General features: G+C 35.4%; 1 protein-coding gene across 1 annotated transcript in view; it reads right to left on the reverse strand.

Annotated features, from left to right (window-relative positions):
• Nucleotides 1–17208, reverse strand: part of LOC138697816 (ankyrin repeat and SAM domain-containing protein 1A) — a 598611-nt gene that overhangs the window by 458977 nt on the left and 122426 nt on the right. Inside the window, exons 2-3 of the mRNA XM_069823347.1 lie at nucleotides 3795–3875; nucleotides 1658–1814 (exon numbers count right to left, since the gene is read on the reverse strand). Coding sequence (XP_069679448.1) covers nucleotides 1658–1814; nucleotides 3795–3875 — 238 coding nt within the window. The remainder of the gene's footprint in view (nucleotides 1–1657; nucleotides 1815–3794; nucleotides 3876–17208) is intronic.

Below are 17208 nucleotides of genomic sequence, written 5' to 3' on the forward strand. Positions count from 1 at the left end.
TTTTTTCCGGAGTTTTCCTTAAACGATTGAAGCAGAATTACTGGGTAATTTTCGGCGTTGGACCTCGGCCCCATTTCGCCATTATTAATTCACATATCATCATCATCATCATTATTCATACAATAGCCCGGCCTAAGTTCACGGTGCGGCGTGCTGTACTTGTACAAGAGCGCGGCCGTTCGGCTACCCAATCATTCACAAGAATAGAAGTGATAAGCACAATAAGCCTCAGGCTGGAGTGTAAGTCTTCGGGTCCTTCTTCCGTACAAGAGAAAATAAAATATGGGGGGAATAAAGATGGACAAAGAGAGAATAAAATAAAGAGGTAAGGAGAGACACGAAGGACAAAAAAAAGAGAAATAAAGAAAAAAACAAGAGAGATACGATGAGTGCTCGAGGAGAAGAAGAAGAAAATATATGAAAAATGAGAACAATGTTAAAATAAAGAAATAAAAAATGAGGAAATTTATAGAGAGAAAAAGGGCGAAAGAAAAAGAAATGAGTATAAATGAAAAGAGAGGAAATGAAGAATAACAAAATGGAAAAAAAAACATGTAAAAGAAAAAGAGAAAGTAAGAAAAAAATTAATTTTACGCAAAAAAAAAAACGAGAAACATGGGAAAGGGGAGGGAGGGAGGGAGGGAGAGAGAGAGAGAGAGAGAGAGTAAAATTATGAAAAAAGATGGAAAGGGGAGAGAAAATACAAGAGAAAAGAGAACAGAAATTAAAGAAAGGTAGATTGATAAAGGAGATGAAGAAGAAAATATATGAAAAACGAGAACAATGTTAAAATAAAGAAATAAAAAATGAGGAAATTTATAGAGAGAAAAAGGGCGAAAGAAAAAGAAATGAGTAGAAATGAAAAGAGAGGAAATGAAGAATAACAAAATGGAAAAAAAACATGTAAAAGAAAAAGAGAAAGTAAGAAAAAAATTAATTTTACGCAAAAAAAACCGAGAAACATGGGAAAGGGGAGGGAGGGAGAGAGAGAGAGAGAGTAAAATTATGAAAAAAGATGGAAAGGGGAGAGAAAAGACAAGAGAAAAGAGAACAGAAACTAAAGAAAGGTAGATTGATAAAGGAGATGAAGAAGAAAATATATGAAAAACGAGAACAATGTTAAAATAAAGAAATAAAAAATGAGGAAATTTATAGAGAGAAAAAGGGCGAAAGAAAAAGAAATGAGTAGAAATGAAAAGGGCTGAAATGAGGAATAACAAAATGGAAAAAGACATGTAGAAGAAAAGGGGAAAGTAAGAAAAAAAATAATTTTACGTAAATAACGGAGAAACATGGGAAAGGGAGGGAGGGAGGGAGGGAGAGAGAGAGAGAGAGACAGAGTAAAATTATGAAAAAAGGATGGAAAGGGGAGAGAAAAGAGAACAAAAAATAAAGAAAGGTAGAATCACACAAGGGGATGAAAACCCGCATACACAATGAAAGAAGAAGGGCAGAAAAGCAGAAATAAAGGTGGTTAGAACAACAAGACATAACAATAAATAAATAAAACAAGCGTAAATAAATATAAATACTGGAATCCACCACGCTGCTGTGCGAGCTTTGTTAGTTCCGAGACAGACGTTCAGCAAATCTGATAGTAATGTGTGCAGACGGACGGCGTAGCCTAGCGCAGTAGATTACACGTATGGATACTCACTGTGAGATTGACGTTGGGGACCGATGGACCATGGCACAGCAAGAGACGCACGATGTCCACGTTCCCTGTCCAGGCAGCCAGATGGAGCGGAGAGGAGCCCTTCACGTCCAGAATATTGGTAGACGCTTCGTGTGCCAGCAGCAATTGCACCACTTCCCTGCAACCAACAGTGTGCATGCAATTCCCAGTCTAACTGCAGGCGTTATTTAAAGACAATGAAATATTGGCTGTAATGGACCAACGCTGAAATGATACTGAAAAGACGAACCAAAGTGATCAGACGAAAATGGTTTATACTCGCTCTGTTAACCACAAATCTCCCTGCAGCACTGCCTTTATACAGGGTGGAAGTGAAATAGCATAGTAGATTTTCACAGCGAATAGCTCATGTTGTATGTAACAAATAATAATAATAATAATAATAATAATAATAATAATAATAATAATAATAATAATAGAATGTTTTATTTTCGCTGGCAGAGTCAAGGCCATAAGGCCTTATCTTGAGCTCAACCTTAATCAATACAATAGTTCAGACCTGCAGAACTGTAGCTTCTCAGAGCGACTCCTTTACTCCCCTTTCTTACACCACCCACCTTTTCTACCAGTGCGGTCATGGCGTTCTTGTTACGATCGGCTACATCAATATTCATTCTCGCGGCGGCAGGTATACAATACGCTATCAAGAATTACAACTGAACAGATAATAAAATCCTTAGGAACATGCCTTTAGAAAGTAAGAGAAAAATGAATGAGGGAAATAAATTAATTAAAAGACATGTAAAATAAATTTTAAAATGTATGTGTGCATATAATGTAAGATATATATCGTCCTATTACTAATGAAGCCGATTAAATCCACGTTTCGTGTAAAATAAGTTAAGTACAGTCCCCGACTTGTCTTTCCGTGCTCTGTATTCTACTAATATGAAATAAGTCCGAAATATTGCATCCAGGCAACAAAACAATTACTTTATTTGAAGAATTTATTATGATTTTTCGTGCTTTAATAAAGTTTTAATTCCTGTTTTTACAAAACTTGTAATACTGGTCTTACTAGTAATAGGACGATAAATAAATTGTACGTTGATAAGTGAGTGATAGCTATATGACCGGATGTCAATGCTGTCATTCAACATTGTAACGCACTCCAGCCAAGTAAATAAATAAATAAATAAATAAATAAAAATGAATGAATGAATGAATGAATGAATGAATGAATGAATGAATGAATGAATGAATGAATGAATGAATGAATGAATGAATGAATGAATGAATGAATGAATACACATTACGCGTACTGGAGTTTAAATAGAACTGGAACATGGCAAAATCTAAACCCGTGAAGAAATACTACTTCCAAACGAAATGGGAATATGATTATTTTCTTGTTGAAGACGAAAGAATTGCTTGTTTACTGTGTCCCATCCAATTTATTTCTACTCGTCATTTCAATATTAAACCACATTTCAACAAAGCCCGTATTAAGAATTATGGAATGCATAAACTTTCGGATAAGTTCATTATTACGAACTGTATATTGATTATTTATTAACTGTTAAATTAAGGACGTGACTCGTTGTGTTCATTTTGAATTGAAATTAATAGTGACTTTCAAGGTTCATTACTTATATGCTATAAATTTATGTTTCCGTAGGTGATGATAGGAGGAAAGTTTTCGAAAATCTAAAGCAGGTTAGGAGCAAAGAAATCTCAAAGAAACTACCGACAGGAAATCTAGCATAATTGTAAACCTTGAAACGAGATAACGCATTATAAAAACAATGAATTTATTACAATCATTTTTGAAAATTACATGCCGTCACTGATGGACCTTTGACGGCCAGAGAATGTAAACAACTCTACGCGGAAGTCGATCATCCCCAATAGAAGTGGAATGAGGCTGACGTTATATTTCCCCTACTTACGAGTTCTGCAGGCCTGCAATAGTTACATACATATTTAATTTATGAATACAGTTGAAATCGTTTATAGCGACATCGCTTTTAACGACATATTGGCTACAACGGCGAAATCTAACGGTCCTGTCTGAATTCTCCTCTTAGGATATTCACTATATCAATTTAGCATTACTGATGTCAAGACATTATGCAAATATTACAACTTCGAAACTCACTTGTGACCGTTGAGGGCGGCATGGTGAAGGGCAGAATAGCCGCTGCTGTCCTGCACATTTGCTCCAGGACCGCGGCGTAAACTGAAACAAGGAAAGACAATAAGTAAGACAACTTGACCACAAAGTTTTCCAAGGCATTAGACCTAAGCGACAAAACAAACATTAGATAGAAGCACATTCCTGGAAAAGACTGGCAAGTACACCAAATAATAATCAGAAATTATTTATTGAAAATATATCTGCAAATAATCAATAATGGTTTACATATGTAGGAGATTTAGTAGCAACTCCGAAACCATAGAAAACACCACTGGAGCCCACACCTGTGGAGTAACGGTTAGCGCGTCTAGCCGCGAAACCAGGTGGCCCGGGTTCGATTCCCGGTCGGAGCAAGTTACCTGGTTAAGGTTTTTTCGGGGTTTTTCTCTCAACCCTATATGAGCAAATATTAGGTAATTTTCGATGCTGGACCCCGGACTCATTTCACCGGCATTATCACCTTCAACTCATTCAGACGCTAAATAACCTAAGATGTTGATAAACCGTCCTAAAATAACCTACTAGAAAAACATCACTAGGAGTGGTATTCATAGATATTTCGCAGCACGCGCTACGAGCGTACTAAGCTAGCCCCGGCTATCCACTGGTTACTAGTACAGAATTCAAATCATATCCTATCGCTAACACTGGTTTATGAATACGAAAAACGCTGATAATCCACCGAAAGCCCGCGCTAAAAATTTCTATGAATACGGCCCTAGAGGTTTATCTACATTAACTACTTATTGACTTAATAAAATTGCAAAACATCTTCGCCTTAAATTTAGCAAAAATAATTAAAAATGGATTAAGGAACACTTATATATATATATATATATATATATATATATATATATATATATATATATATATATGGTGAATAATTTAAAACTTGCACCTTAAATATTTCTGAAATGGAAGGTGCTATTGATGTGCTGTTTTCACAGAAGTGGAACAATGGAACAATGCCTATTGACATTAACAAAATAAAACTAGAGTAGGTAGAATATCAATGGTGTTTTTTGCAAGTTTCTTGTGCAAGTAGTTTACTAGATATCGTATTTTGAAAATCGTAAATACCGACAGTTGTCTGCTCCATTCAACTACTTAGTTGACTCACTATCTGTTTCTTCGAAAATCCGCGGGAGGCTCGCTTCCTTTTGTGCAGTGAGTGCAGTAATTTTAAAATTCCCTCTAATGCACAATTTTCTCAGTGGTGCTTGACCCGTTGTTCGCCCGCACGCTTCATTTGTTTCTTACCGATTATTTAATGACGCTAAAATTACTGTTGATGATAGCGAAGTAGTATTTTCACGACAGAGACCAAGAATTCGCCATAGGATTACTCGACATTCGCCCTAAATTTAGAAAAACATCGGAAAGGACCCAATGAGTTAATTATAATTAGTCCACGATCCATTCGAAGACACGCTTGAGAGCAGCCTGGAAGCAACTGCGACTTTGTCTGCCACATAAATCCCCCCTTAAATTGGTTACCTGGTTGATTTTTCCGAGGTTTTCGCCAAATACAAGACGAATGTCAAGTAACTGCATGGCGAATCCTCGGCATCAACTCGCCAAATACCATCTCGCTATCATCAATTCCATCGATAACTTAGTACAGCAGTCGGCAAGAGTACATTTAATACTTGTAAAACGCGACTTCTCAAATTCCACCCTCTAATTCACTTTTACTGGCAGGGTTGGTTGACGTCTAACATACGCGGTGAATGAGCTAGGTAGGTTTTCTGCTCTCTCTCTCGTACGGCTAAAGGTGTAAAAATGCCGACCACTGACCTAGTAGTTGATATAGCACTGTTAAATAACCAACTAAAATTTAAAAATGGCACGATCATGATGATGATGATGATGATGATGATGATGATCGAAAAGTCATAGGATCCATGCCTTTGAAGTGGTGGTGGTGGTGGTGGGGGGGGGGATTGGGGATGTAGTGTTGGTGATGGTGGCGTCCAAAATCGATGTTCTTAGGCCTATTATTCTGACCATTTCACAATTTTCAACACACATAACGGTAGGGCCCGTAACACACTACACCGAGAACTGTGAACTGTGTAAGTTAATATATATGGAGACAGCTAGCAATACTTATGTTTTCACACTACAGCGAGAAATATGTTCCTACATAGTGGAGGAATCTCTGTATAGATAAATAAAACACAAATTTTATTACGCCACACGAAAGGCAGTTTGATGAAACGCCTTATATATAATACTATACAGGGTCTTTAGGTTTGATATTTACTGACAGAAATAAAGTTAGATAAATTTGAAAATCTGACTTTCTATTAAATGTTCAATTTCATTCACGTAGGCTACAATTAGGTTATGTTACCTGTGGGAGCGGGAAATACAGGTGGTAGGGTAGCTATGTTTTAAAAAGATCGCTAGGCGACCAATGTCAGCTATGCCTTATTTCGAGCGTTACTCCGTGCTAAAGGAAAGCATTTTCCATAGCTCGACAAACGCATTACATATTTCTCGCCGTAGTGTGTTACGGGCCTAAATACTATAATTTTGCAATTCTGGAAGTAACGGTTACCATATCCGACTGTGAAACAAGTGGACCTGATCCAAATTCTTGTTGGGAAAAGTTACTTGGTTTATTTTCCGTATGTTTCCCTCAACCAATTGAACAGAATTTCAGGTTAACTTGGACCTCGGACTCATTTCGCCACTATTTATCCGCATGTCACTACCATCATTATCATAACTCGAGTTAAGTTCACAATACAGCTGTATACGTACAAGAGTGCGAGCGTTCGATGACATATATCATTCACAGAACACGAGTGATAAGTACAAGTCTCAGGCTTCGGTGTTAGCCTTCGGGTTCCTCTTCCGTAAAAAGCACTGTATTGATCAATATGCTTTTTTAATCCATTCACATTAACAGTCCATACCCAAGCCACGTGTTATACATTTAAGAGTCAATGTCTCCAAGGATAAAAACAATGAAATTACAAAGTGCACAGGCCATCTTGTTTACAACTCGTTCATACATGAAAGGGTATGAATAGAAGAAATAACGAAAGTAAATGAACTCTAGCACAAGTTCAATACGATCAACATCAATCAGCTAACCTCCGCGATAACTTAAGTTATTTGAGTCAATAGGTCGAAAGTTAGTAGTATCACTTTATGCCAATAAACAGGTTGATCCAGTAATCTGAAAAAAAAAAAGTGACAAGTGGCCCGCTTGCCAATTCACAGGGAACGTTGCACAAAATGACCAAAGCTTCGCTATTACGCCACGAGACACCTCTCTCACTTATTAAATACACACTACACAAAATGTAGACTATTTTTTCACAATGTAATTTATTTATTTATTTATCCTGGTTTAGTTAAGGCCATCAGGCCTTCTCTTCCACAATACCAGGAATACAAATACAATAAAAGAAATAAACAGAAAAAATACACTATATACAAAATAAAGCTACACAAGAAATAAAGAGAGAAAAAAAGTCACTATAAACAAAGTAAAGCCACACAAAAATATACACAGGTTGCAGTCACACAAACTTTAAATGAGTGATTAAGTATCATAATTAATTGTATCCTAATTAACTAACATAAACAAGAAACTTGGAATTTTAATCTAGATTAAAAAATAAAAAGAAAAAAAAACACAAATCAATACTTCTAGCAATACCTAAAAACATTAACTAAGACAAAATTTTCCAATTTAATTTTGAATTGTGATAAAGTCCGGCAGTCCCTGTGTCATCTTAATCAGCAATAATCTTGTACACGGCACTGTATTTGCAACAATCGTGGTGAAATAATACTGTTAAGCCTAATAATAATATTTTTTAACCTTTGTAAATCAGTCTTATTGTTACTTAACTCAGTTTTACACATATTAATGGTCCTGTAAGCCACTAAAGAGAATAAAAGTATTCCCATACAATAATTGCCTACATATTCTTTTGCAGCTGTCATCTTGAAAACTAATATAGCCTACTGTATTTTTCTTTAAAATAATTTAAAAAGAAATGTCCTATTTTCGTTATAATCGCAGAAATGAAGATTTTTTGCAAAAATTCGCCATAAATTCACTGTCATAAATGTGTCACATTTATGATGAAACCTGTATATATTTCTTGGTGCATCTCTCAATCACACTTCGTGTTTAACGATAAATAAATAAATAAATAAATAAATAAATAAATAAATAAATAAATAAATAAATATTCTTAACTTTTACTAGCTGCTGTGGCGGTCTGTGTGCGCACTTTGTGGGAAGGTTTCTAAATATATTCATGCTATCTAATGGACAACAGAAGATCATTCTCACAATAAGTAAAACGCATCTAGAATCTAGACAGATCTACTTTTTTGATTCACAATATACGTTTCACCTAAAAAGTAAAAGCCAATGATCACTATTTCTTGCCTATTTACAAAGTTTTGAATATTTAAACTGTACTTTTAAAAAAAAAATATATATATATATATATATATATATATATATATATATATATATATATATATATATATATATTATCAAAGCGAAATGAGTTTAGAAGTAAATATGATAATTTATTGAAAGGATTGAAATTTGAATATTCACAATTAAAAATGAGTTAATATTAAAATATAATGTATAATATATTTCGGCTCTGATGTTTCAACTTCTGTTCATTTAGAAATGTTTGTAGGTTGTTTTTGTCTCCATGTATTACCGTCTCTAATGCCAGATTACAGAAATTAATTATGAATAAGCCTACTTGTTTTACAAGTGAACGCTGTAACTGGACACAGTCTATGTATGTACACATCTATAAATAAATACAGGCCACCAGCGTAGCTCTCTCGGCAAAGGCGCTTGCCTGCCGATACGGAGTTGCGTTCGGGCGCGGGTTCGATTCCCGCTTGGGCTGATTACTTGGTTGGATTTTTTCCGAGGTTTTCCCCAACCTTAAGGCAAATGTCAGGTAATCTATGGCGAATCCTCGGCCTCATCTCGCGATCACCAATCTCATCGACGCTAAATAATCTCGTAGTTGATACAGCGTCGTTAAATAACCAAGTAAAAATACATAAATAAATGGTGGGAATTACAATAATACAATAAATCATAATAAAAACAAAATTATTTACAATGCGTATTTGCTTTACGAGTCTCTATACATTACAACGACTGTAAACATTATAAGTGTTTCAAAAGAAAGATTTCTCCTTCTTTTGATAAAATATGTTTTCTTCTTTCTTAATGAAGTGCTCGCTACCAAATTCTTCTATTGGAGCACTCATTTCCAACCGTCTAGCTTGGTTTTGTTTTAACATGGTTCACTCAACATCAGACCTGAAGTGTGTACACTTGGTCAAAATGAAAGTGTCCAGTCTCTTGACCAGTGAAAATTTTCCAAGTCCCTTCGGGTGAGCGCGAAGTTCACTACCGTAATGTAAATCTCCGTGCGCCGCTTTAGTTAACTCCATAATACAAGGCGCTGATTTGGGCTATCTCTACAGCATGCTTTGAAGCTCCATAGAGAATGTTTTGTTTGTTCTTTCTTTTACTTTTATAACTCCTTTTAGTGTAATATAAACAAATAATTTTGCTTATTTTAATTCATGTTACTTACAGATAATTACAAAATTGATTAAAATTTCTGGTTATAATTTCAGGAAATCAGGATATATTTTATCATCAGAATTATGGTTTTTCTTCTTGTTTACAATTACTACGTTTAGGCCCTGATGATTACGGATTTAGATTAGTATAATAATCATATTCCCTGTAACACAACTTACAAATTAATTATTGCCAAGTATTTAATTGCCAACATATTTACAGAATGTTCCTTAGGCAATAGAGTGCAAAGCAGCAGGGATTAATAAAGTAACACAGCATTTTAATATGAACGCCCCTAATTGTCATCTTTAGTGTTACTTCCATCTAGTTTCTACTAATACGAAAAAAAAATAATAAAGCGAAGATATTCTAAGGATAAAAAAATGACGGAAACCTGTTATACTTTCACTGATGCATTTAAAAGGCAAGAAAAAAAAAGTTTAATAACTCCACGAAGATTTGAACTTGCAACTTCAGTAACTCTTAACTAACGCTCTACCAACTACGCTAAGAGCTTTACTCCAATCTGAACAGCATTGTAACGGGCAATGGTCGTACTCCACTTGAGAATCTGTTAGGCCTATTCAGTACGCCTATACAGTGTTTGTGTTACAATATTCACTGTTTAAACACCCCGAACGATCTGTTCCGTTTTAAATCTCGTATATGAATTATTTTCTCAGAAGATTTTAGTGATTAATAGTTGTGTTCCCCATTATAAATACTAGGAGAATATACGCAATCTTTTCAACAAAGCCTGGCTGTCCCGAGCGCTCACGGACATACCCGATTCGAATTTAGTCTCTCACACGCTGGCCACTTTCATTTTGACCAAGTTTACGCTGCGCTTTACTCCATATATATTTACACTTTTGCGTGTTGCTAGTATGCTTTAGATCAGCCGTGGCGAAAATATGATCGTGCGCCGAGCCACTGTGTAACCCGCAACGTGCACAGCACCTATGGAGGGTGGCGGACATCCGAAGGGAAAGTGAAGCAACTGCCTAACTTATTAACGGATTTTCATTTTCCTTACGTCAAGCACTTAAAAATAATTTTATACAGTATAAGATTACAAACTAATGTTTAGTACGTGTAACGAAGAAAGAAATGAATAAGAAAACATAGGACACATTATCACAACCTAAAATTGTCTTCAGAATGTCTCTGCGACAGAGTTTCAAAATTAGAAATTATGTCACTTACTGCCAGTCGTAGTTGATCACGAAGGTATTTGTCTGTCAGTCGTGATCTAAATTTGGTTTTTACTATTTTCATTGTTCAAAATAATTTTTCACAAACGTAAGTTGTAGCGAACATGGCTTCAACAGAGCAAGCGAAAGAACGCAGCTTCGGATATTTATTTTTTGGCAAAGATTTGAAAAGTTCAACATTTTTCAAGTCCTTATATCTAGCTTTCAATTAACATCACATTGCAAATCTGTACGTTTAAATTGAAGATCTAACCGCATTATTTGTATATCTGCTGAAAAAGGATCTACGCACAGAGATGGTGATGATGATGATGATGATGATGATGATACTTAACCTTTTAATGCTCCATGAGTAACATGTAGTATAATGCCGTTCTATGTTATACAACCGTTTTCCTCGTAATACTTGTGATCAAATCATACATTTAATATTCTCATGATATTGGAAGCAAAAAAATGTTTCCTCCCATCCTACTTGAAACTTTCGTTTTTTGTACAGGTACATGGTTTCGAGAGAGACATTGCGACGATACGCCACTCGCAGGTCAGAGACAAATACAAATGGAACGGAGTTTGACTCCAGTGAGTGAGAGGGTGGGGGTTGGGGGAGATAGGAAGCAAGAGAAATGCACAGCTATCATTGCGAGCCACAATGTGCTCGCGAGTCACATTTTCGCCACGGCTGCTTTACATAACTAAACACAGGACTCTGCTTATAAATAATAGAAGTTAGTGAAATTAAATTGGCATTTTTCTAACTAATTCACATTTTGTATAAAAACTGCTTCACATTGGTACTGGTAACTGCCCTATATATGGAATAAATAATATTTTCAAAAACGGGAGATCCGAGGCTTGCTTTTTTAAAAGTCCTCGTCTACTTGGAACTACTGCTCTATTAAGGTCTCTTGCCAGTATTCGAACAAATAGGCTTGATCTCAAGCTGGATTTTATAATAAGAGTTGATATTCCTTGAAGGTGGACGATAAGAAATAAATTATAAAAGTATAAAGCAAAGACTGAATACCCGTCCTCATAAATCGATAATTCCAACGGGACAACACAATTGCAGAGCCAGGCAAACTGCTCAGGGTCCATCATAAAACACAATATTGGTTTCCGAGGACTTACGGCTGATTACGCTGCAGTCCCCGTCAGTACGATTTAAGCGCCTCAATTGCGCATTCGGCCGACACAGTGTTAATGCAGCTCGGGTCCCTAGAGAAGCCGGGCTTCACGTGATTACGGGCGCGCTCAGCACCCAGATTTGCATACCAGACCCTTCTTGCTTGCTCGATATATAAAAAAAAAAGCCACAACAGATTTGAACCGGCCACGGTGGCTAGAGTCATAAGCAACCGCATGATGTATAGTGGGGCAAAGTAGGCCTTTAGGCCTAAGTGGACAAAAATCGGAAAACCGAAGTAGCTGTTTCAATAGCGAACCAGTCTAGAACTATTGTACAACAATCTGGCTGTTAGACTGTGCAAATATTATTGTTAAAATTCATTCTGGAAACATCGAAAAGTTATGGAAACTCTATTGCCAATCTACTTTCGTCCTATCAGTTAAATTTGTGCTCTCAGATTTTGGAAAAACAACCGACGTTGGGCGTAAGATTTTTTGGTACTATGGTAGGAACGATCATGATTTTAAAATCAAATGTAGGGAACAGAAACGGATGTAGGTAAATTCTAATTTTTAAATAGAACTATAAATGATTGGAATGACCTACCTGCAGCGGTCTTTGAGGGCTGTCCTTCCTTAAGGAGATTCAAGAAGAACTTAAAAAGTTGTGTATAAAGTGCAAATTAAAATTAAGGTGACATTTAACATTTAATTTTTTAAGGTGACATGTATTTATTTAGCCTGACGAGTTCTTCCTTGGTTTGAATTGTAAATTATTTAAAAATAGCGTGTAAGAGGGCGTTAGACTAGAAATGTTTATTAATAAGTATTTAATGAATTTCAATCTTAAGGCATATAAACTTGCAAATGTTTATTTGCTATTTAATAACAATATATGAACGTTTTCGCCGTTTAGGGCATCTTCAGATATAACAAAACATATTATCTGGACCTATGATAACATATTATGCAAATAACAAGGAAAATAGAGAACAATATATGTGGTACATGTTTTGTTATATCTGAAGATGCCCTAAACGGCGAAAACGTTCATATATCGTTATTAAATAGCAAATAAACATTTGCAAGTTTATATGCCTTAAGATTGAAATTCATTAAATACTTATTAATAATTTACCAGGCATATTGATATATTAAAATGAATTGTAAATTAGAAATGTTTAGCTTAAATGTAGTTCTGTTTTTAAGTATGCATAAGGATGTAATTATATGACTTATTTGAACTGTTGTATCAGTGAAACGAGGTGAGTCAGTGAAGTTATGGTTTTACAGTGAAGTGAATAGTTCCGATCAGTGATAATTTATAGCGTCAATGAAATGTGTTCTATAGTGTCAGTGAAATGTGTTATAGAGGGTCAGTGAAATGTGTCCTAAAGTGTCAGAGAAATGCGTCATAGTGCCACTACAGTGAATGAGATGAGAGTAAAGTGAAAGACTCTTGAAACTTATGTAGGGCCTATACATATGTAGGTTGTGTTGTATTAATTGTAATTATTGTGTTAAATTGTATTGTGTATATAATTGTATTGTGTATTGTATAATTGTATTGTGTATTGTAAATTTTAATGTGTATTGTTTATGATTTTATTGTGTATTGTTTATCATTTTATTGTGTATTGTTTATATTGTGTATACCACTGCCACCGGGTGCTTGCCCACTTACAGTGTAAATAAATACATACATGGTCCAAAAACATAAATTTTCAAGAGAAACAAAAAAAAAAACTTCCTGGCATGGGTGTTGTTAACACTTCAAGTATGAAATTCATCATGCCATTTCTTAAGGTTTTGTAGAAACTTGAGAAAACTGAACTACATTAATTATAACTTAAATTGTCTCATAGAAATACATGTGTAAATGTAGGTAACTGTGGACAATGGTTGTTTTAAGGAAAAAATACTCTGTTGTGACTGAAGTTTGCCTCTCCTTTAATCTTCTTTTTCTTTATTATATCCTGTTTCTTCTTTCGATGTTTATGTTTCTTTCATGGGATTACTTCTGCACCTAAAAATGACCCCATAACCAGGGGCAGGTATTTATGGCGATTAATATCATCACTTGTGTTTTTTAATATTGGTGTCGGCGGATATTGTTGGAGATTGATTTGTACTCTTGGCGGAGATTAATGAAAATTTGGAAAATACAATTATTTTGGAATTGGAGTATTAACTCAATATGAATATTACTTTCCAAATTATTAACATTAAAGGTTCGTTGGATTCTGGTAATAGACAATATTTGTTGGATTGAGACTATATTTAACACACATTCATTAAAAAAAAAAAAAAAAAAAAAAAAAAAAAACTTGCAGACCTCAAACTAACACTTTCAAATTATTAGTGAAATGTTGAATTCTCCGTCTTTGGAGTTCACTAGTGTAATCAGAACACCTGGAATACCATGCAATGTAGCCTACTTGGATATATAATAAATTTAAGTAAAAAAAAATCCGAAAAAAACTCAGAATATGAAATTCGAAATAAAAATGACGCAATAGTAATAATTAGCGAATGTGTTCATATTTCGCTATTGGAACTCTATTTCGCGATTTGTCGCGATTGTTTTATCCGCATATTATTAATCAGAATCACTTAGTTTGTAAAGATTAGTAAAAATCTATTGTATATCTATTATGTCGTGATTTTCACGATCTCCATAAATACCCGGCCCTGCCTGTAACTAATACAACAATTCTTGTTCTAATCTAAAGTATTTCTCTCTGAGGTGGTTTATGTCGCGTACGTAATAAGCAATACTGCCAATTTAAAATTTGTATCGATAAACGTTTCAAGATGATATGAATGGGATATTTGTAAATGCTACATCGTCCAGGACAACGGCTGTTCACAAGAAGTAAAAAGTCTTGGGACTACGGTTGTTTCATGAAAATCACTGAAAATGTCCGCTCCTATAATACAGGACTACGATGTTTTTTCACTAACTAATTCAATAGATGGCCGCTACAATAAGCTCACCACATGCTTAATATCTCAAATTTGCATTTTTTGGACTATGTTTAAAAAATACTTCAAATATACTGTGAATTTCTTATAATGGAAACTAATCCACATGATATTTACTTTCACAATATTTTGTATTTGTTCGTAAATTTCTATTTTTAATGTGAGAATACAAAAAAGCATGTTACATAACTTAAATATTGAGAATTTGCGTTCTATTTATCTTGAGTTAAAAACTTTGTACGCCTTTATGATAGGTAGTAGGAAAAAGCGACGGGGAATAGCTTCTCTCAGAGAGCTTAGCTTCTCTCGCTATCTTAGGCCTACTTGCTGCTGTAGAAACTAGATACTCATGCTGACTGCTCTGTTTACAATACGAGTTTCCCGTCTCTGGTATAGAGGGATGTCTTGGGTTCGCGTTGGTACAATTTTCATATATGTCTCAGAATAGAAAGTTTCCAGGTCAGAAAAACATAACATGATTTTTAAAATCTTAGTTTTCGTTAATGAGCTATAGGATCAGAATTGCAAATTCTTGTCGATGAGGTTTGTCGGTTGGCTTTATTTCTTACACAATTTGTACCTTATAAGGGTACTTATGTTGCACTGGAAAGAATGGTGAACGAAAGAAAAGTTGAATCGTATTCGGAGATTAAGAGGAAGGTGGAAAAGAGGGAAGATTGGAGAATTCTGGGTTTGCAGTGAAAGAGATGCCCCTGGGCAGAAAACTGTGAATAAATGAATATACTGATACTGCTGTAGAAGATAACATAATGTTGGCCGGTAGGACAGAATACTTCCTTTATTATCGTGCGATAATGGTAGGCCTATAGGAAATGGAAGTACCCCAACAAGGGCCACCGATATGGTCTAGGAATTAAAGAACGGAACTCATGCTCTGAGGCTCCGCTAGGGCGTGTGTTCGAATCCTGCTTGGCCTGATGATATTTCACCAAATGTAATATAAATTTCAGATAATATCAACGTCAATTAACATCTCACCTCATCGAGGGTATAGCGTAGACCAGCCTCCTATGACGCACCCTGGGCAACGACTCTGTCGGTAAATTGCTCTACACAACTGGCGTCATATGCGTGAATGACGCGAAGTCAAGTACTCACCATTAGAGAAAAAAAATACTCAGACTCATCTTGCCACCATGTATCACGAATCCCATCGATGCTAGGTAACCGCAGCCACCGGCGTGGTTCAGTCGGTTAAGGCGCTTGCCTGCCGGTCTAAAGTTGCGTTCGGGCGAGGGCTCTATCCCCGCTTGGGTTGATTACCTGGTTGGGTTTTTTACGAGGTTTTCCCCAACCGTAATGAGAATGCAAGGTAATCTATGGCGAATCCTCGGCCTCATCTTGCCAAATATCATCTCGCTATTACCAATCTTATCGAGGCTAAATACCTTAGTAGTTGATACAGCGTCGTTAAATAATCAACTAAAATAAAATAAAATAAAAATAGATAACCGCGAGTTGATAAAGTTTCGTTAAATAATCCATTTAACAAGACTACCACGGGGAAAGGAGAAAATGGCTACTGTAAATTTAACTGAAAAGTATGAAAATAAAGTGACGTCGTGGCGTTGGAATGAAATTCGAATAAACTAAAGAAGCATTCTTACAAGTTTATCACATTACTGAAGCAAACCACCGTATAAAGGAAACTTCTGTGATAATGATGTTAAAGCTATTCTCTTATGCGGCTGCGAAACTTGGAAGATTCGAAAGGAAATACCAGCCTTTATGAAGCTTTCCTTATGAAGAATCGTGAATATAAGATGGCTCGAAGTTCTCTTCATTCAAGATCTCTGGGGAATAACAGAACAAAAGGAAGCAGCTCCCAGCTCTACCCGTGGAACTGAGTTGGGCACACGTTCAGAAAAGGAGCGAGGTATATGAAAAGAAATTTATGTGTAACATCTTAAAACCTTTAGTTGAAAGCATTAGTAGCATGCTTTGCAAGTAAGATACTTTAAGTTTACTTATCTTTCAAATATTTTAATACTTTTTAACAGAAAGCTAATCAGTACTTGTAGTTTATAAACAGAGAAAGGAAGTTCATGCCCTAAAAACGTGAAGAATATGTATGCATTTATGCCGTAAAAATAGATAGACTAATATGCTACAAAATATGCATTATCAATCAGAGATTATTTTAACAGAATAATAAGGTATAGGTAACTTAGGTTTAGTCTATGGATTTTGCAGTGCTTGCCTCATTGCTGATTGCTGTTACAGTTCACAACTAAGCAGTGACGTATGTTTTCTGTTGTCATTCTTCGCCTGTTGTCTCTCAGCATAGCTTTGTAGCGCGAAAAACTTCGTTCTACTCACAAGAAGTAAGAGGGACTTGCACAAAAGCTGTGAGCTGTTCTATAGAAAATTTTGTTGGTTTTTGGGGTGTTTTTCCTTCGAGAATATCTTGAATTTATTTAAGTTG

Source organism: Periplaneta americana, chromosome 4 (genome assembly GCF_040183065.1).
Source record: "Periplaneta americana isolate PAMFEO1 chromosome 4, P.americana_PAMFEO1_priV1, whole genome shotgun sequence".
NCBI lineage: Eukaryota > Metazoa > Arthropoda > Insecta > Blattodea > Blattidae > Periplaneta > Periplaneta americana.